The sequence below is a fragment of the Meleagris gallopavo genome, chromosome 4, assembly GCF_905368555.1.
Source record: "Meleagris gallopavo chromosome 4, MGAL_WU_HG_1.1, whole genome shotgun sequence".
In the NCBI taxonomy this organism is placed as follows: domain Eukaryota; kingdom Metazoa; phylum Chordata; class Aves; order Galliformes; family Phasianidae; genus Meleagris; species Meleagris gallopavo.
Window position 1 is genome coordinate 44736511 of NC_139407.1, and position 21852 is coordinate 44758362.

Genomic DNA, 21852 nt, shown 5'->3' on the forward strand with positions numbered 1-21852 from the left:
AAAATAAGTACAGGTACACTTACTGCACATGCAGCTTTAGTCCAGTAACCCACATGTCAGATAAAACAATCGGATGTCAACGTAAGTAAAAGCTCAGTGCAAAACTTCCTCCAGAGCTTTGTTTACAAGTGGCAGTAACCACACTGCCACTCATTTCTGTTTGTATTAAAAAAAAATACACAATCGTATTGAAACTAAGTATAAAGAGCCACTGGCATCCACACTGATTCCCCACCCTCCCCCTTTACCATCATGCTGCTGTTGTTGATAAAAACAAATACAAACAAATAGTCTAATTTCTACCCCATCACCTCGACATGATTGAGGCACCGCTGGCAAGCCTGTGGTGGAGCAGCTCCACTCAGACTATGCTCACCTAGTCCCACACACAGGAGAGGGAAATACAACATGATCAATACCAAAACTCACCATCTACCTCACTTTGAATGTAGATTAATCTAATATTGAGGGGGAAAAAAGCAATAGAAATTATTTTTATACTCATAATTTTTAAAAGTCAAAAATAACATGGAAAATAAGCATAATTTCACTATATGTCACAAGCGCAGGATAATAGAGGCTAGAAGGGACCTCTGGAGATCATCCAAGTCCAGCCACCTGCTAAAGCAGGTTCCCTACAGCAGGTTGCACAGGAAAGCTTCCAGGCGGGTTTTGAATATCTTCAGAGGAGACTTTGCATTCTTTCTAGGTAACATGCCCCTGTACTCTGTCACCCTCAAAGTAAAAAAGGCTTTCTTTCTCACATGCACATGGAACTTTGTTCCAGTTTGTTTCCATTGCCCCTTGTCTTCTCACTAGGCACACGGCTAGATCACGTCCAGGGAAAGGGCAAAAGTCAGTGGGCACAGGCTGGAAAGAGCGTGGCACCATCCACTTTACACCCACCCTTTCGATATTTGTAAGCATTGATAAGATCCCCTCTCAGTCTCCTCCAGGCTCAACAGCCTCAGATTGGAGATGCTCCAAGCCCCTGCTCATCTTTGAACCAGGGAGCCAAGAACAGAGCACTCCAAATGTGTTTTCACCAGGGCAGAATAGAGGTGGACAATCACCTCCCTTGACCTTCTGGCCATGCTCTTTTTAGTCCACCGCATTGGCCTTCTTGGCCACACAGATACACATGGCCAATCTGTTATTCACCAGGACACCCAGGTCCTTCCCTGCAGAGCTCCTCCCCTAACCAGTACTGATGCATGCAGTTATTCCTCCCCAGGTGTAGGACTTTACACTTGCTCTTGTTAAACCTCATAAGGTTCTCCACCCATTTTTCTAGCCTTCCTGGTCCTAATGGATGGTAGCACAGCCCTCTGATGCGTCAGCCACTCCTCCAAGCAACAGATGGACAAAGTAAACTAATCACACTGCTGTCAGGAAAATATCAGTCACCAAATCGGCTGCAGCTGTGAGACCATAGGAGCAACTGAGGAGAGGGCTGAACTAGACAAAGAAGTCCAGCTACAGCAAGTTGTCCAGGACTGCAGCCTGGCAGGTTTTCAATATCTCCATGGACAGGGAAACTCCACAACCTCACCCAGCAGACTGTTACACCATTTGACCACTCTCACAGAAGAGGAAACAATAACAACAAAAAATGCATAGTTAGATTTAAAAGGAGTTTCCTATATTTTCATTTGTGCCCATTGATTTCTGTCCTTTCCTTATCACTAAGACTGTCTCACCACCCATTTGGCATTTATAGACGTATTTCCTCCAAAGCATTTTCTTCCCCAGGCTGAACACCCCCCCAGCTTGGTCAGCCTCTCCTTATGTGAGAGATATTCCAACTACTTCATCATTTTGGTGGTTCTCTGCTGGTTACACCCAGCCCTCTTGAGGTACTGAGAGCCTTGCAGAGCCTCTCAATGCAGGAAGTAGTGACCTGGGGTAAGTCAAAACTCTGTTGCACCTCAGTGCCCCAGGCCTGATCCCAGCACTCCAGCTGGGGTCATACAGATTCATTTAAGAAATGGCATTTAAATAGGTCAGCCTTCCCACACATGCACCATTTTTGCATGAAGCGTTCTACATGAAAAGATGGAAACCCTAAAGTTAGCCCTCTTTAATTAGCATCACACAGAAATATCACTATTTCCAGATTTGGGGTGACAAAAAATAAAAGAAATGCATTTTCAAATGAATTCTATAATTGCTCTTTAACATTATTAATCTAAATTAAAGTTTAGGGACAACATTTGTAACACCATAATGTGATGGAAAGTACGGCAACAATAGCAAGGTAGCAAAGTCTTTGGCTGCAGCAAACAAGGACAAGCAGCAACTGTGGACACAGAAACAAAGGAAAAAATCTGCTTACCTTTGGAAGGCCTCAGGTAGTCAGGGATCTCCAGCAAGATACCCTTACCTCCACTGCCAACCCTTAAATGAGATCTGGGAAGGGGTGGATCCTGGCTCCACTCCTTCTGGTCACTCAGATTGCTTGCACCTGAGTTCCCCTGGGTTGGCCCTGCCTTCCCACCAGGTGCTCAATCACTGTTTCAGGTCATGACTTAGCATTTCAGCTACAGTACAGTAGGACACAAGAAATTAAGTCAAAAAAAAAACTACAGAAAGTTTAATCAAGCACTTCAAGTTTTAATAAGTTCATAAAAACCATCCTTTTATTCTCTTCACATTTGACAATACACTTGCCTTGTTTTGTAGAAAAAGCAGCCCCAATAATTACAGCCTCACCTTTATTATTCTTCTAATACTTTTCCTCCATTCCCAACTGTAGAAAACAACAGAAAACAGATTAAGTAAGATTTAATGTCTGCCCTACTCTGCTTTCTACTAACCCCGGATGATAATTAAAACAGGTCATGAGGATTCCATGATTTTTTGGTCTTTCAGCAGTTGAGAACAGCACAGAAGATTCTTTGAATGAAGCCCAGCAGAGATGATCATATCCCCAACTTACATTTGATTTCTTTCATATATGACAGTCCACTGATTTAAATCTACAAATTTTGGCTTGTTTTGTACTTTCAAATATAAAATATTTTATTTTAATGCAAAGTTGTTTAATTCTTACTTTTCTTTTATTGTAGTTGCTTACAAAAATGTATTCAAAATAATAGTAGCAGAAGGTAAAATGATGTCTGAATATCAGCATTGTTTTTATTTCAGAAAGCTGCACAGGCTTTAGTCACTGCAGTGACACTAGCTTTATTGTACCTGTTGTGCTCCATGATCTGCTAATTTTTACAGTTGACAGTCATGTAAGAAGGGTTATTAATGTGTTATGGTTTTAATAATAAAGACAAAGTATAAATTTCATGTGGGAATAAACATTTATCAATAAGATGGAACATTTGCCTTTTTAATTTAGATTCCAATTTGAAGGCTTTATATGCAAAATAAGGTGTTTAGAAACCAATACTGAAAGAACCGAGAGCAGAAAATGAATTAGCATCAAAAAACTACTGACTTATTTACAAATGGTGATAAACCATAAGAGAAAACAACCTCCCCTATTTCTATAACTGGCAAATGAGAGACATCAAAAGTAAAAAGCATAGATGCATACATTTTGAAATAAACAACTCCTTCCAGTGGCTCAGAAGCCTAATCTGATACAAGCATTTTCAGATACTCCTGAATGTGTTCTAAGTTGTTTTTAATTAGTAAAATATAATACATACACAAGACACATTAAATAACACAACTGACAAAAATACAGTATGTAAAATTAAAATATACTGGTTTAGCTTGCAAGTAGCATTTATCTACAATTATATGAGACAATATTTCCAGTTAACTCAATATTCTGTGTAATTTACAACTGTAACAATCGTAATGCAAAATAGACAAGTTCTAAAAGCAAAAAAAAAAAGTTTTTCTTGTTATTTAATGGGTTGTTTACTTACATGTTAGGGATGCTTTCAATATTAGCTGGTAATCATGTTTTTTTAATTATTATTCAAAACGTTAAGCAGTCATAGCCCCACCTGTTGGCCAATGGAAACGGCAACAGTCAACTCCCCCACTTCCAGTCCTCCACATGAGTACCTCCACCTGTGAATACACACCGTATCAACCTCAACTGCCATACATTCTGGAGTAGAACAGTGATCTGATATACAATATCCTGCATAGATGGACATTAAGAGAATACCATAAGATTCTGATAGCACACCTCATAATCTAAATTTGTAGCTCTTCTGCTAAATACACTAAATATTTTAAAGATTAGCTCTCTCTACTTTTATCTAATGAGTCATAATATAAAGATCTGTGTCACCTCTCTAACAGCTTGAGTTGTGTGAAGGATTCCTGATGTTATACTCTTTAAAAAAAACTTTTTTTAATCTCCCAATATGATTTGGAAATCTGAATATACTTTTTTATTAGTTTTATAATATTTACTTCAATACACCTTTTAAAATACCAGTTTTCACTTTTTATTTAATATTGGGATACCATTTAAATTGTACATAAACACTAAGCAAAAGGAGATGAGTAGTTACATGACAAAAACAATAAAGAACAATTGATATTCTTTATTAAGAAAAACGTTCAGTAAGCAAAATACATTCATAAAATATATACATTCTTCACAATATTTGAAGTATTGAGAAAACACTTGTTAAAATTCCAAACAGATAGGTTATCATCATCAGTATAAAACATACACTGGCTCAGCACTTTTAAGGCAATCATGTATGTTATTCTCCTGTTAGCTCACAATAAAATAGACAAACTTCTGTAACCGTGTAAGAGAAGCAACTAGAAATAAAATAATAATAGAAAACAGGAGATAATCGTATCATATACTCATTTCTTTCATATAATTATATTATGTTTGCAGAAGTCACAAAACCTAGCCAGACTTGATACCAACCCCATCAAAACAACCCACAAAAAAATCCCAGACAGTTGGGAGGGCAGAATTTTGCAGAGTTGGTTACGTCACATGTTTTCAGAGATTTCACAAAAGTAATCACTGATTTGAAGAAAACAGAGGTAGAATACAAAGTCATCCTTCATAATTTTCAATAATAAGTCCTTATAACACAGAAATGTTATGTTTGATTGCTCAAGTACTGGTTACTCCTTGAAGCTCACGTTTCTAGGGGAGAGAAAAGAAATTTCAAAATAATGCTACTACATTCTAATGAAAATTAATGAAAATTAAGATGAAGTAGGTAGTAATAATTAGCAACCTTGTGGTCTCTTTTGTTATTCCTAAATATCAACCATTAGCATACTATTTAAAACTCTATTCACTTCATTGACTTATTGCTCAAGTGCTTAACAAAGTAAATGTGAGCTGAGGAGGAAGACAAATTCTTGAGAGGATTAAATCAGATCACAGAAATACAGTTACAGAACAATGTAATTACAGCATACACTTTACTGTGTTAAGTTCCCAGGAAGGAATAAGTAGATGGACTGAAAGATGGTGATAGACGTGCAGAGATTATTCTAATGTACTTATCCACAAATACATTTATAAGGTAAGACAGTAAATTAGTTTGCATATGAATTAAAAAATACTTCCTTTCCAAACACATACTTTGTGAAATTGGGATATTTGCTGATAGGATCTGATAATGAGTTCTCATAAAAACTAAGTAGGAAAAGTAGAAGGATAAAATATTTCACTACATGATATTCTTCAAGTATATCAACCAGCCTGCACTGCATTCAACTATAAAGCAAGAAAGAATAAGGACAATACTAATTATGTTCATTCTAAGAAGTATATTACTTATCATTATCTTAAGAACAATACAAAAATGATCCACAGACTACTAGGCAAAAGTGTTGATTTAATATGTAACAAGGTTTGCCTAATGACTCACCAGTGAAGCAAAAGGAAAAAAAAAAAAAAGACAACTGCTGTGTTGTCCTCCTCATTAATATTTTATTTTTGTTTCTCAGTTTCATTGTCAAAAACTTGTAGAAGAAAAATTGCTGGCAATGTGGATCAGGCCACACTGACCTCAGTTCTCAGGAAACTTATATTTTATTAACAGAAGCAAGCCTAAGGACAGGACATATGTATTTACCAACATAAATAGCTTAAAACTCTTGTCAGTCTGGAATTCTGCTTCTCGGAGCTAGCAGACAGATAGTTACATTTATAAGCTTATTGCTTAATACGCTATTTACCAAAATAATCACTGCTTCTCTCTCCCTGTCTTTCCATTCTTCACTGCAATGTGTTACACAGTATGGGAAAGACAGGACATGAAGTCGGTGAGGCCTGTAACATGTAACAGACATCATCTAAAACAATACTCTCTAGAAGAATAAAAATGACAATGAAAATGAAGAAACTGATTAAAACCTTTTTTTTGGACTCTGATGATCATGTTCTTAGATATTCACAGCCTTTAAGCACTAACAATGCAAAATACAGTAATAATTTTTATGCACTATTTATCTAGATACTATTTTATCTAACATGTTGGGATCAAATTCATTCTTCTTGGACTTCTTCCTACATGGTGTCTCTTGAATTTTATTTCTCATAATATGAACTATTTGTCATTTGGAGATAAATATTAACAGTAATAAATTGACAAAATATATCTGGACATAATTAATAACAGTAGTAAGCAGGCAATATACATTTGGGAGCTGTCAGCTGATGCAAGACCATTAAGAAAAACAGAAATGGGAATCCATTGTATGGTCTTTGGAGAACACTTTGCATCTACTGTTTCCAATTAATATTTTATAGCAGAAGACAACAAAAGAAGAACTAAGCACCACCTAAAGTGCTGAAGAACTTCATATAATTAAAAAAGTATTATTTAGAAACCATTTAACTTAGATGGAAACAAAGTGACAAAATCAAATCACTTACTTTTCAGTTGCTCCTTGATCAGCTGTCTTTACAACTGCACGATCTGGAGAATGTGAAGGAGATCTTAATGTAGAACTGAGAGGAGGTGAAGCACGTAATGATGATGTAGAGAGACCATGTCGACGCATTTCCTGTATTGCACGCTCTCTACCAACAGACAGCAATTTCAGTTACAAAATACTTCACTACTGCATGATGTCAGAGCAAAAAAATGTTTTATATTTTACTTTGGCAATTATCACAATAGTTTGCAAAGAGTCTTGTTTTCTTGTAGTGCCTTTCAGTTTTCTTCTCACATTTATGATAATGAATTTCTTTATAATGCAATAGTAAATTCACAAAATGTAGGAAGGAAATCAGAAATTACATTTTTTTTTCTTTTTTAATTAAACAATTTTCAAGTTATTAGTTTTACATCAGGTTATGAGAAAATTAGATTTTCCATAACAGGAACATATTTTCCATATAAATTGTGTTTCCATGTTAAAAAAAAGCGACAGTTTTAAAAATGAGAAAGAGAACCACCTCAATATGAAGAAAACAACCTCTTACCGTTCAAATCTTTCAGTTGTTAGCTGTCTTTTTAAAACATCATAATCAGTCTGCAGCTGCGCAACTTTACTTCGAAGTATGGAAACCTCTCTATTATGACTGCTTCTAAAAAAAACCATCAGAAGCAACAACGTTTTCTTTGAACGCCGATAGATAGGAGCTCAGAGGAATTAGAGCAAGTCAACAAAACAAAAACAGAAACTCAACACGCTGTTTCACACAGACCAAATCACAGAGACAGATTAGAAGTAGGGAGAGCCAAGCCAATTCAATGGCATGTTTGTGGCAGAACCTAAGGTGAGAAAGATGTGAGAAGCTAGTAAGTCTCTCATTACATCTTTACTACAACACACTATTCTTTTTCAGGCAAAGGTAAGCAGGGATGTTCTATAAAAGCAGACAAAATAATTACATTACTATTCTACCGATTGTCTTCTGTTGCAATATTAAATTGTTTTTATGTGTACAGTGAAAAAGAAGAAAAAAATAGTAGCCATTCACAAAAAGCACAAACATAACTGATATAACTGCAGTAAAAAGTGTATCAGTCTAGAAGGGAGCGTAACTGAATAACATTTAAATAAAACTGGTATTAATACAAGCTCAAATCCGCAAAATCTGCAGGTTTGCCAAGTACACTCCTGATTTTGGGGTCAATTATACAACTACAAGGATCAAAAAGAAAAGCAGCCCTGAAAATCTTAAGTGATATAATTAAAAATGTTTCTCAGCAAATCACTGATCCGGACAATTCAACGATTGATTGCAAAACACTCCAAACTGCATTACAGAACAGAAAAAAAAAGTTGCTCCTTGAGTGTAAAAGGAGTCATCTAAACAGCTATATTATTCCATGTCTTCAAAGCCAGTAGAAGCTGAGTGCTGAGAAATCAGTTGTGGAAAAGGGAAAGATGTAGTAGCTCGCTGTGTAAGCACTGAACTGCAATCCTGAGAAAACAAGTTCCTTTCCTAGTTCAGTATCAGACTTCATGTCTGGGCACCCATTGGTCTCTGACTCCAGGGAGATGCAAAATACTCAAGAGATGGGAGCCCCCAGAAACGCAGAACATTTTTCTTGGTCTTCCATATTCATCAATAAAATTCCTATAGTAATTCTGATCTAGCATATTGCAAATAGTTGCAGAAGGCTTCTGATGGTATACTATTCAAAGTCCTTCAGAAATTGGCATATATTTCCAGGATGAAGGTAAGAACTCAGAGCCCGAAATCATTATTGTAAGATGAAGAAAGCAAGCAGTTTTGTGAATTCTGAGGTTAGTACATGTAAATAACATTGAAACAAAATTAGAGATGATGAGTTAAGTCACTCAAAAATTAAGGAAGATTAAGAACAACAGAATTTTGGAACCTCTATGCACAGCAATCATCCTATAATAAAATTACATGGTGATCCAATATTTTTCACGTAGCATCTGGTCTTTCCACAGTGATTATCTCCAGCTAGCATCAAGTAGTTTAGCTACTAAATATGCTGTTTATTTAGTACATGATGACTGTAGTCTCAAGTAACTCATTTACCCCATTATGAAAAAAGCATTTTGAGTAATACAACTATTCACTCTTCACAGAGTTCAATATTATGGCAGTGAAGAGCTTCAAAGCTATACTTTTGAGAATCCTTCTGAAGGTAGAGGCTGTATCAGTACTGTTTCATAAACAGAGTGGAAGCGCAGGCACAATAGTGTCAAAAATGTAAATAAAGTTCAAAAACATTGACGCACACCTTCTGCAAAGTTTCAGTTCTAGCTGACAAGTTCACTGCATTTTTCACAAGACACAACTGCAACTCTCACATACTTCAATCACAGTTGTGAGCATTTAAAGCTTCTGTTCTTTAGACTCCAAGTACTACAAACTGAATAGTAGAAAACAGAAGCATATGCAACTAGTTCTTTTACCTGAACACTAGCCTGGCAAGATGAAGAATCTCCAATATAAACAGAGTATTGACATTTGCAATAAAGAAGAAAGGAACCTTAAAATGCATTCAGAAGAAATCTTTTGAAAGAAATACTATGAAGCGATTAAAACAATGTTTTGTATTTTTTGCATGCAAGAAGCTTAATTTATATTAAATGAAAACCTCATTCTTTCCTTGTTTTGTAATTTCCATCTTTTATTTCACAGTCAGGACATTCCATTAATTTATATTCTTCATATGTGATTAAAATTCTTTTTTTCTCAAGTAAACAAAATTCAGCAAATCTAAAACATGTAGCAATGAGATGCACAGAAGTGATCGATACCATCATCCTCTATACCTTTACTGAGATCATCGTTTACACACATCAATCCGAAGCAATTTTCTTCCACATTTGTGTCATCACAGATAGCTTTTGACAGTTCAGGTATGTCATATTCTATTTCTTATAATAGGGAAGCATTATCTGTCCTTTTACTTTTTGCATGTTTCCCTTTTCAACCTACTGCAATGTTTATTAATTGGGTCTATTAGTTCTTTTATTCTCTTCTGAAATTTAGTTTGACTTCAGGCTTCATCTTCATCTACACTCAGCTGCTATTTCAGCATCTTGCTATTCAGTGCAAAGTTACCACTACAATCACTGGCTACCGTATCCCCACAAGAATAATGGTGTTACCAGGTCATGATGAGACCTAAAATGAAAACTTCAAAACTTAGTTTACTGAAATTTTACATAAAGACTTATTATGAAAGTGCTGTCCACATTCAGTGTAGGTATTGGTTTCAGTTCTTTTGGCTTTTGACCTTCTCCAAAGTAGAAGACTCCCCAAGCTCTCTGTGCAATCAGTATCAGTACTCAATCCGTGGAATTGGAGCATTAACTCTTTAACTCCCAGTACTCTACATGATGTTATGATATGGAATACTGACAACAAAAATCACAAAACCACGACACTGGCAGAGTGAAAAAGTGCTTGTTTAGAAGGAATCTCATGTTCCCACTGGTGCTCACTGCCCATCGTCCCTGTCACTGGGCACCACAGAACAGACATTGGCTCTGTCTTCCCTCCTGTTCAGTTATTTACATACACTGATAGATCCTCTCCAGAGCCTTCTGGTCTCCAAGATAAGCAGCCTGAGCTCTCTCAGCCTTTTCCTCACAGGAGATGCTCCAGTCCCTTAATCATCTTCATGGCCCTTCATTGGACTCAATCCATTAAGTCCAAGTCACTCTTGTACTGGGGAGCCCAGAACTGGACACAAAGCCCCAGGTGGGGCCTCACCAGTGCTGAGAAGAGGGGAAGGACCACTTCCCTTGATCTCGGAGGAAAGGATTTTAGTGATTGCACTGAAAAGATGGGAGAGTTATATCAGACAAATAAATTTAAGGAAAGGTATAACTTACCTGATTTTGACATGAAAAAGAGTCTGATGTGAGAAAGAATGATGACTAGCAGAGAAAGTAAAGCAAACATTTTGGAATAAACATTTGAGTGGTGAGAGAAATTTCTGCTTATTCTCAAGACTCTGAAAACAAACTTAGCAAGATGCGCCTTCCTTTTAGAGAAGGTTTATTTTAGAATTCTCATTTGAATTCACTGCTAGTGCTAAGCTGGATTCCACCAGATTTATTATTTAAAGTGATATGAAAGATCCAAAGAGAAATTTTTCACTAAACAATGCCACAATTGGTCAAAAGGTCTATCTGCAAAAATCTACTCAGCCACACTGAACATCAAGACTATGAGTGCCAGAATAAAGGAAAAAAAGTCTCTTTGTAACCCACATAACACATATAACTTAAGACTTACAGTTTCCCCTCAGCAAGTGTTAGCTTGTCTTTCAGTAACTGAATTTCTGAGTCTTTTTCATGAGACGTTAAATGGTTCTGAAATTCTTTATCTCTACTGGTAGCCAGCAATGTTTCAAGATTCTGAATTGTAAGCCTCTCACTGGACAATTGCTTTTTCAGCAACTCTGCTTCTGATTTAACGTCTTCTAATTCACCTAGAACCTAGGGCACAAATTTTATTCATAATTAATACACTGGTTTACAAAAACACGCAGCTCTCTTTCCTGAAGAGCAGTAAAAAACAACATGATTGGAAGTTTCATAAAAGCGAAAAGGAAACTGAGCTCAAAAAACACACTAAGGCAGATAAATATTTAAAACTATACTTAATTAAGAAATTTTCAAATATCTGTCAAAAAGTTTTACCAGGAACTGGTTTACTGAATGTGCAGGCACTTGGATAGTGTAGGCATTTGCACACAGGTATAAAAACAGTACATACTATACTTGATTTTATTTGACTAGGCTAGCTCAATTAGTTTCATAATTTTTGCTGAAATTGTAGAATTGTTTGTTTTTGTCATTAATTTTACCAATATAAAGAAATTCTGTGGGGATGAGATCTAGAGTTCTCAAGGTCTTGAATAATCCAGTAGGAGAAAGCCTAATATAATCACTAAGTAAAAACACTGATTTGTGCAATAACCAGGAAAACAACTGATGTAAATTAACATATTTTGCTCTCTGAAGCAATGTATTCTTTTTCTCAAAAACCATTAAAAACAAAAAACATTAAAAGCAAAAGATGTTTTATTATAAAAATTAAATTTGCTTTTGCTGCTTACCCTTTCATAATCCATGCTTTTAGATGCAAGCTGTCGAGATAAAAGGTCTTTGCTAGCTTCAAGTTTAACACAAAGTTCTCTCACAGAAGTCAAGTCAGCCAACACAGAGGACTTATCCTGATGTTCACGTTTAATGTCCTCTTCCAATTTAGACATATTTTTTGTAATGGAGGAGATCTGAGATTCATAAGCTTGATGTGCAATCATATGCTAAACAAAAACAAATATGGATACCATTTCAGGAATATTAATAGTTATCTCCTGGTTAACAGATTTTTATTTAATACTTCCTTTAGCCTTCAAAAATTAATTTTCCCTAAAAGATTAACTTTAGATTACATTTTTCTTTTCTCTTTCTAAATCACAGATAAGAACAACTGATAAATAGTCTCTGCATTTTTAAATCACCATCTCTAAGAATTACACATGTATTGGACAGGATTGGAAGGAAGCTGGAATTCAGAACAGAATTAAAAGTTTCAAACTTCAAAATACAATTAACTTCTTTAGTCATCTCACATTACTTTGTCTCTTATTCTGCTTTTGGCTAATTAAAAGCATGAAACAAAATATGGTCAAGTCCAGAACTATTTATATGTTCCAAAACTTCCTTGATCTCCATGAAGTTACTGTTTCTGGAACATAAACCTCATTATTTTAAAACCATTGCTTTCGGTTACTGCACTTTGTAATTCTGATCTGGAATTTGGACTACTACTTATTAAACATTATCAGATTTGTGCATTTAACCTAGTCACCAATGCTTCAAATACTTCTTTCAAAGCTTCGGATAAAATCACGAACTAAGCTCACACAATGCTCACAAAGATAGATAAAAATATTCTGAAGCAACTAAATAAAATTTTATTACAGAGACAGTAACAATGACCACCCTACAGAAGAGATCTTAAAGTACATGCTGAGATTCTAATTTTGGGAAGCTAGGGAAGGGGGGTTAGAGAAGGAAAAAGTCTATCTAACCAGAATCAGTTGCTGTTTCTAAAGCTCACCATCCATAACTGAAGCAGTTATACGTAGGAATTAATTTATGTTCAAGAATAGAAAAAGTATGTTGACACCTCACTTTCTTGACAGAATTACACTGTGTAGGTTATTACCTCTTGAATCTCTTTTTCCAGAAGTTCTACTCTCTCTCGAAGATGTCTCCGATCCGTATCTACAGAAAGGAGTTCAAGCCGTATTGAGCTGCTTTCCCCTTCAGCTTGATGAGCCTTGATTTCCCAGTCCTCAGCTTGTGTATGGAGCATTCGGAACTTCTCTAACAATTCTTGGTTTTCTTTTTCCTAGGTGAAGCAGTAAAACACTCTGCAATCATCAACATACCTTCAAGGAGCTCGGGCTCGGCCTTTTTTCACACCTATGAAATACTCCCCATATATTTTTCATCAGAAAGTAGAAACATTCTCTTACTCCTCTTATTTTGGCAATTACTAAAGGGCATCATTCCTTTTACAAGACCAAATGACAAATAAATGCTGATGGCACTGAGTTTTATTAAATAGAAGTATTGACATTTAGCCGTTACTAGTAAGTTTTAAGGCTCCTTGTATTGTCAAGGGTCACATTACAGAGATGTACTCATCATAGTAGTTTATCAATGAAATTCCATCAGAAGACCATTTTTGGCCCTTTTCCCTATCATACTCTTATTAATGTGTATATTACAGCAACACTTGAAAGACTGATAATCCATCTGGGCATAAGCAGCCTATTACAAAACGTTAGTGCTTGTAAGATATGCAGTGAAAGAATAACTGCTGCCCAAAAGTTTTAATTTTGCCCAACTGCAAATGTACATTATAAGACAGTGCTTAACCTTTCTTCTTTATTTAGCCCCTTCTTTTTTTCTCCTGTTCATTCAGTGCACAGCAGGATGAGCATACTGCTACCAGGAATGAGATTTATCTAGTGAGGAAAGTTTGTGAAATTCTTCTGTATTTCTGGCACAACTTGGAAGGTACAGACAAAAAAAGGGGCATTCAGATGCAGAAACTCACAATCAAGCAACTGAAGACTATGCAGAAAAGTAAATTCTTGCCTCTGCAGACAACATTCACATGTTGTGACAAATCCCCGAAACTAATCTTTCATAACTGGCGAATGAAAGTCTACAGTTTCTTGGTACCTGACTTGAATGACTGGATTCCCATTCACCACATTTGTAGCTTTGGACATAATGACATAGTTGATAAGAGTGTTTATAACTATAAGCTACAAGAGTTTTAAATTGAAGGTTCAAAGGTACTGACCTTTAGTTTTCCTCTGTGCTTCAGTTTATACTTATAAATTGTGTTTGAATTAACAGACATTCATCTAGCCTATGCAAATTGAAGTCAGATCAAAACTCATTCTTTTATAGCCAATTTCACATAAATTTGCTGGTTCTTGTTGTCTTGACTTATGCAGTATTGATTCATATAGAATCAAGAAGAGTAGTCCACTTATTTTAAATACTTATAAGATTTAATTCACACACTTCACATTTTTGAATTGAAGTATGAGAATAAAATACATTTAGCAAGAGCACTGTTTTGTCAGGACAGCAAAAAGATTGAAATCTTATCGACCATGGAGAAAACATTCCAATATGCTATTTTTACAATGTCTTATAGAAGAACTACACCTACAATTTCTCTTTTTTTTCTTCAAATATTAACAACTATAATTCATGCTTGCTTGTTGTCTATAATCATAATAGAGTAACAGATATTTTACTTGTTGACTTGTTAAAACTCACAAAACTCAAAAAGTAAAACAACATTCAAATATTTGTTTGTCATTCACCAGTGTCATGGAGAACTGAAACATCAATGAAATTCTGATGCACCAGAATTCAATCGAAGTTTTATATGAATTCACTACTAAAAAATATTGCAGATAAAGCAGGGGAAAAAAAAAAAAAAAAAAGAAGAAGAAGAAGGGACAGTAGGTAAGGAGAGAATAGGACACAGAATTCTACATTTCTTAATTTGTTTACAATACCCTAACAAAACTGTGTTATATTCTAAACCTAACGACGTTACCAAAAACAGCAATAGGTGCCTACAGATTGTATCTTTACCTTTGAAGCTATCAGACTCTCAAATCTGGAAACTTCAGTTATATAATTATGAACTCTTGTTTTCATTTCTTCCTTTTCACGTATTGCATCTTGAAGCTCAGAACTGACAGCCTAAAATGATTACATAAAGGTAAAATAGTGCATTACAGGAAATTTATCTCTTGACATTACTGTATCAGTAAAGTAAAGCAAAGTAATTACATATGCCCTAGATGTTATTCTTAAACTTTTAAGTAGTTTAGTCAAAATCCTTTGGCATTGGTAGGGTTCAAAAATATCCCCTATTGCCTTAGCTATAACAGAACGCTTTCCAGGGAAGGATAAACACAGAACAATATGGAACAATGAATATCATATCAATTCACAAAATCTACAGCTTTTCTGGCAGCACAGCCTACTGCTGTTTGGCAAACTTGATATACGCATGTTTGGGAGCTGGAAATTTTTTTAGCCACAGAATAAATCATTCCTGATACAGGACGGTTTTGTGTGCCGAATCACTACAAAAACCAACTTTGTAACAAAAGAACATTACTTTAAAGTCAAATTGCAAGGTAAATTAACTAAATGTATTATTAAGACCATATTTAAACATCAAAAATGCTCCAGGGAATTTACTTGAGATCTTGGAACTGCTAACTCTGACCCTCTCTGAAGTTCAGCGCTGTGTCCTCATGCTATAAGAGCTAAAAAGACACCTACATTTTATCTTGACTATCAAATATGTTTCTTTTCACAGTATGTTAATATTATCAGCCTTTCTGTGTCTCTTACTTACATGCTTACATATGCTTAATGCAGGCTGCTTGTGGTAGCCTTCCACAGCTACCTGGAAAAGATTTAGTCACTGAAGTTTGATATTTAACACTTCATCTTATTAAATGCCTGTGGAGGCATTTCTAATTCCAATAATACACCCACATATCTGTATACTGTAACACAGGATTTGCAGAAACAATCAGAGTACTACATCACTTAGAATATCTTTCTATAATACACATTTTAGCTCCAGACTCAGTAGAGTTGATTGAATGGAAAAACATGATTTAAAAGGCAAGGCATTTACAGTGGTTTCAAACAAGCATTTGTATCTCAGCACCAAAATTGAACAAAGAATTTGAATCTTATGATGAGCAGCAATGGCTGTATTCTTATACAAACTGAATGGGCAGTGAAGAGTTGCAACAAAGCAAATTTGCATACTACCTACCTTTTTGTAATGTTTAACCTGATGAAACAACGTTACTTACCCTAAAAACACTGGGTATTTTTTTTTAGAAATTGTTCATATGCACATTCTCTTGCATGGTGACATCCACCTCATGCATTTGGAACTGGGAGACTTTCAGTGAACAGTAATCAATTAGTGCACAAAACTCATTATTCCTCAGTACTTTAAATGAGGGATTAACAAGACAGCACACAGCCTTTCCCAGCTGTGAATCCCAGACTCATAGAATTCTAAATAAGAACAAATGGAGCAATGATGACTAGGAAGCGTGCATGTGGACATACACCACATATGCTGTTTGCGTTCTTTGGAAGAATGAGCCTTACACAACAGTGGTTGCTTTAACTTCTGAACCCTGGGGGACATCTCAAGATGCAGAACCCACAATGATGATGACAAACACTGAACCTCTCAACCACCTCTACTTGAGAGTTTTTATTTAACCTAAACCATCAACTTGAAGTAGTTCATCTTTCAACAAAATAAATTAGGATACTCTAAGAAAATAGGTAATCCCTCAAGACATTAAGGATTTCATTTTACCTTTGATTTTATAACTGATAGAAATTTAATTTATGCACTAGTAGCATGCACCTTACAAGGAAAGTGTTCAGTCATCAGCAACTGAAAAGGATTGTATGCCTCTCTGCTGGAAGTTTGATCATAAATACATACAATGTAACACTGAGCCCTCCAGGCAATTGTAAACCACTTCCCACCTACCACCAGCAGCTAAAGCTACTGACTGGCGAGCTGCTAGGAAGCAGCTACGACTCTGAACTACTGGAGGAAAGATTAAATTATTAAGGAAAAATTAAATAATATAAAAGTACATAACAAAAATAAAAGATAAAGTTCTGCAAACAGTCAAAGTACCTGAACAGAATCTCCACCAAAATAAATTAAAAAAAGAAATCCAACATACACACTCACATAAGAAATACGTTCCCAAAAAAGCTGCAATACACAGCCAAATTCTAAGCTACTACCTCACTAAGACACCTACCTTACCAAAGCAAAGACAATCCAATAAGAATGTTTTCTCCAGGCACCTTTGAATTCACCATCTAAAAACCCCACACTACTTTGACAGAATGGAAAGGGAACCTCTACTATTTCTTATCAACTGTGCATCCTTATCCATTCCTGAAATCAGGAAACAAATTCAGACTATTCAAGATTGTCATATCATAAAATAAGTTTTCTTTAATCTAATTTGTAACCTTTAAACTCTATTCTATTTTCTCCCCATAACTAATCTTTCCCAATTAATCAGTAGAGTAGACTTCTTGTAGAGCAACACAAAAAAAAGTAAACTGACCTTGCCAGAACTGGACATTAAGCATCAGCCAATGCTTCTTTACAGCCACCATTATCAAGTTTCTTAGAAAATAAACATTAATATCTACATTCAAAACACCCTGATTTCAAAATGCGGCATAATTCACCAAATACATCCAATGCTTCATGAAAGTGATGGATAAAACTAAATAATCACAATGCACTAGAATGTATTCTGATGAACTAACAACCTTCTTTTTTCCTCCCTATATATAATCTTTTAAAAATTACCTATTACTCTTTTTTTTTTTTTTAAGCAATAACTAGCAACTATGAAGCGATATAAGTAGGAAAATTTCATTATAAGAAAAGCAATTATGTCCTCAATTTATTTTATTTAGATTTCTTTTTTAATTTGGGGAAGATTGACTAAATGGAAGGTTTGTTTATGTATCTCTTATTGTACTGAGTACGCATTTACAAATTCCTGGCTTAATTGCTTTTGTATTTTCCACCCAGTAACTGTTACTACATCAGCATTCAAGAAATGCCAACAATTAATTATAATAAATCAAACTCAAGATGCAGCAGTAGTCATGTACAATAAGCAAGTAATAAATAATTCAATACTTCAGCAGTACGTACTATCTTCATACCTGGTTTTCTCTGGTCATTGTAGCTAGATCATCTTGTAGTCGTCTATTTTCTTTCAGAGCTATTTCCTTTACTCTTCCTGTTTCTGCAATCTCTGTGTGGGAAGCATCAAGTTGGCGACGCAAGCTAGATATCTCACGGTCTCTGCTGCTCAAGAGGTCCTTCAGCTGGCTATTGAGTGAGAGATTTTTGAAAATCTTATTTAAGATGTCCCTACTCACACTATACTGCATACTGCTGAAAATTATCAAACATGGATTTTATATACACAGAAAGTTTTTTTGTAGTTATTTCCTTCTTTTCTTTTTAAACGGTACAATTCTCGCTCTCCAAAGACTGACGAACAAGCATAAGCTAAGCATAAAAGTAACTTAAGGGTGTGGCATTAAGATATACAAATAATAAAAATGATGCTTAGAAATATACAAGGTGGAAAGATCAGATGAAACAGCTAAAAACTAAATAAATATATTTTATTAAAGACTATACTTGCAGGTTAAGCTTGAAGAATTAACTTATCAAAATTAGAGATCAGCTCCTGAGTTTTAACTGGGTAAATCTAATAATCTAATATTACCTAATGGAGTACTTGGAACACTAAAAAAACAGTTCTTAATTGAGAACAAAGAAATGTTACCGATTTGGAAAAATAAGAATAAACAAACAATTGCTAATTTGTAATTGCTGTCTTAACTGTAACCCAGCACCCTGCCATTTAATTGCAGGAGGAGTCTCTTTAAAAGTTATATACATTTTACTCTATTGCATATGCTCATTTACTTGTCTTAAACAGAATTATATTCTTTTCACTGAAGTAATTAAAATTACCATCTACTTTCATTTTAAGACCACTGAAGACACTTATTGGAGACAGCCAAACCACCGAAGAAACTGTCTGAAGAAAGTTTTTACTTACTCTGTTGATGACTCCAACTCAGAGAGCGTTAGCCGTAAGTGAGTAATTGTCTTTTCCTAGGAAAATAAAAGCAAAAATTGTCCTAGGTATTACTGCAACATTCTAGGATAGCTCAAGTTAAAAATCTTTATATTTAAACCTTTATTTTAACACTCATCAATAAGTAATTGCATCTTTGCACATTCAAATTTTCAGGGTTTTTTTCTTTATTGAGAAAGGCTTGTCATGTCATCAAAAAAAGATGGGATCTCAATATATACCTTGAACTGCAAAGAGAGAAAAATATTTTTACTTTCTTGAAGTGTTCAGGAAACACGTTATCAGTAATAATTAAAACTTTATTAAGTTGGCAAATGACTTCATATTGCCTAGGTCTAAACATGGAGCTCTTGTGGTGCATACAGCTCTACCCAGGCTTTGCTTTCAAGGCAAAATGCCTCCCTGAAACTTAACAGCTTTGAAAATCCCAAGATAAGAGCGTAGAGTAGTACTTTCTCTGCACATACCTTATTAGCTAAGTTGTCATCTAAGCACGCAATTCTTTCTGTTTTTTCATCTACAGTTTCTTGAAGATTATCCTTTTCTTTGTCCAAAACAGTAATAGTACTTCTAAGCACATTGACTGCCTCATCCTGTGAAGTGCTCTTCTGGTTTAACCTATCTATAAATATCACAGTAAGTATTCTTGTCTTTAAAATAGGAAAGAAAGGTAAAAATAGCTAGTGATCACCTATTTTCTCCTCTAGCTTTACAATTTCTTCTTGAGCTGACTGAAGTTCATCATTTTTGAGAGACAATCGGTGCTGTAAGTCTTCCACAGTCCTCTGGAGTTGCTCATTTAAGAGGCTGGAAAATCAGTACACAATTGAAAGACATTTGGGAACTCTTAGTTTGCGTTCCTCAACTTGCGTCTCTTGAACTGCTTGAAATTCTGTAACAGTTCCAGCATAACCTCATGATGGGACTGTATGATAGCAATTAAAGATTGCTGAGACCAAAACCACTTCCTTGCTTTGGACCTCTGCAGCAAATCCACCTTAACACCATTCCAAAATGGAGCCATGGAACCTCTATGAAACTACCATGGTAAACTGAAACATTCACGTCCTCTGATTTTTCTTACTAGAAAAGCTTTTCATTTTTCCAGAATACAACGTAGCTGCAGGTAAAAGTTACTTTTACTCTATTTAGGACAAAACTTCAGAGGACAAAAAGGTGCTCTAAACAGAGCAATAACGAAGTGGAACCAAGTGCTAAAATGACTACGGACCTTTTCCTTATCTCCTGCTTTTTATAGGTAATGATGCTTTCTGCTAAAATTGTAAGGAGCCTCACAAGATATTCCAGCTCCACGAATTATGTCACAATTTTACAAACAAATACACTAATGGTTTTACCAACAAATAGCTTTTGAGTAATTTGGAGTATTATATAAACTTTGAGGATTGCTTCTGAACTTCATCTCTTTACAGTTATATAGTACAGAATAGTACTGCTTTGCCTTATATATGTTTTTGGGTTTTTTTTGAAGGGGGGTGAAGGGGTGGGAGGGTATGTCGTAGTGTGGAGACAGACACTGGTTTCATTTGTAAAACATTCAAAACATCTAATCTAACAGCATAACCTTGCATCCAACGCTCTCATTTTTACCTAAATCAAATGCAAGATTTTCAAATGTCTGCCTAGATTTATTCAAATTTCTATTTCCACATTTTGTAAGGCCTTTTCTTGTCTCTGAATGAAATACCTGATGGAAGCTCTGAAACAATTTGAAGGACCAGCAGTGATCCTTCAAGTTTAAGTAGGCCTCCAAAACATTTATGTATACTTAATCCTGCACTTTTGAGCAAATAAAATCCCTTCTGACTGGACCTAAGGGTCATAAGATGCCAACATGCAAAAATGTCGTATGCTTTGGATAGTACTAGCATATAAAAGAGAGACAAGAAAAACAGCTCAAACAAGATTCCATTACAGAACGGCTCTCCATGAACTACTCAACTGTCAAATATCAATGATGCTTAACATAAAATCTTCAGTATTATTTACACCTCTGTAAAACTAGCACAATTTGGTCCTATGCCTACAGTTTGCAAACACATCTGTCTTCAATTTAGCAAACTGCATTTCTAAGTCCTTTTAGAACTTTCTGCTCTGCTACATTCATAAACAGAAAACATGGTTGTTGGAGGAAACCGATCTAGAAGGAGAAATTTTTCACTCACGGTTTGCCACAAAAACCATCGATATTTCTGGTCATTAAATACATCCAGGAGAAGTTTGGTACGAAAAGCTAAACCAATATTTTTTCCTTATTCATATTTACATTTCCTTCAGATTTTTTTTTTCAACTATCTCAACCTCCTTCCTAAGACCTTATCTCTGCTATGCGTGTAGAGTAAAATTATGTTACTGTCACTGAAAGATGATAGTATTTTGTATCAGACTTACTGAAGTGAGCAAAGTTCAGCTTTAAATTGAGAAGAATCATCAGATGTCTGCATAAGTTTATTGGACTTCAATTTTAATTCATTTTCCAAAGACTTTATTCTTTCTTTCAGGATAGAGATCGTACTCTTTAGTTCACACCTTTCCAACTCAAACTGCAATTAAAAAAATAAAAAGACATTACTGTTGAAGAAAATTTGGCTTTTAAGTAAATCGAAGTTGAAAAGAGATGAAAAAAACAAATTGCTGGAAAAAAATCTATCCTATTCTA

The 21852-nt window shown here is 35.2% G+C and overlaps 1 protein-coding gene across 5 annotated transcripts in view; it reads right to left on the reverse strand.

Moving 5' to 3' along the window:
* Nucleotides 1-4500: 4500 nt before the first annotated feature.
* The window catches only part of CEP135 (centrosomal protein 135), a 32160-nt gene continuing 14808 nt past the window's right edge, over nt 4501-21852 (reverse strand). For 4 of the 5 annotated variants that reach the window (XM_085223114.1, XM_085223111.1, XM_085223112.1 and 1 more), the window contains 12 exons: nt 21585-21736; nt 19864-19979; nt 19640-19794; nt 19134-19189; nt 18220-18388; nt 15052-15162; nt 13088-13273; nt 11970-12179; nt 11144-11346; nt 7388-7492; nt 6836-6982; nt 4501-5089 (listed from right to left, as the gene is read on the reverse strand). In XM_085223114.1, the coding sequence (XP_085079240.1) occupies nt 5068-5089; nt 6836-6982; nt 7388-7492; nt 11144-11346; nt 11970-12179; nt 13088-13273; nt 15052-15162; nt 18220-18388; nt 19134-19189; nt 19640-19794; nt 19864-19979; nt 21585-21736 (1632 nt within the window). In that variant the 3' untranslated portion in view covers nt 4501-5067. The other variant, XM_085223115.1, reaches the window with a different exon arrangement.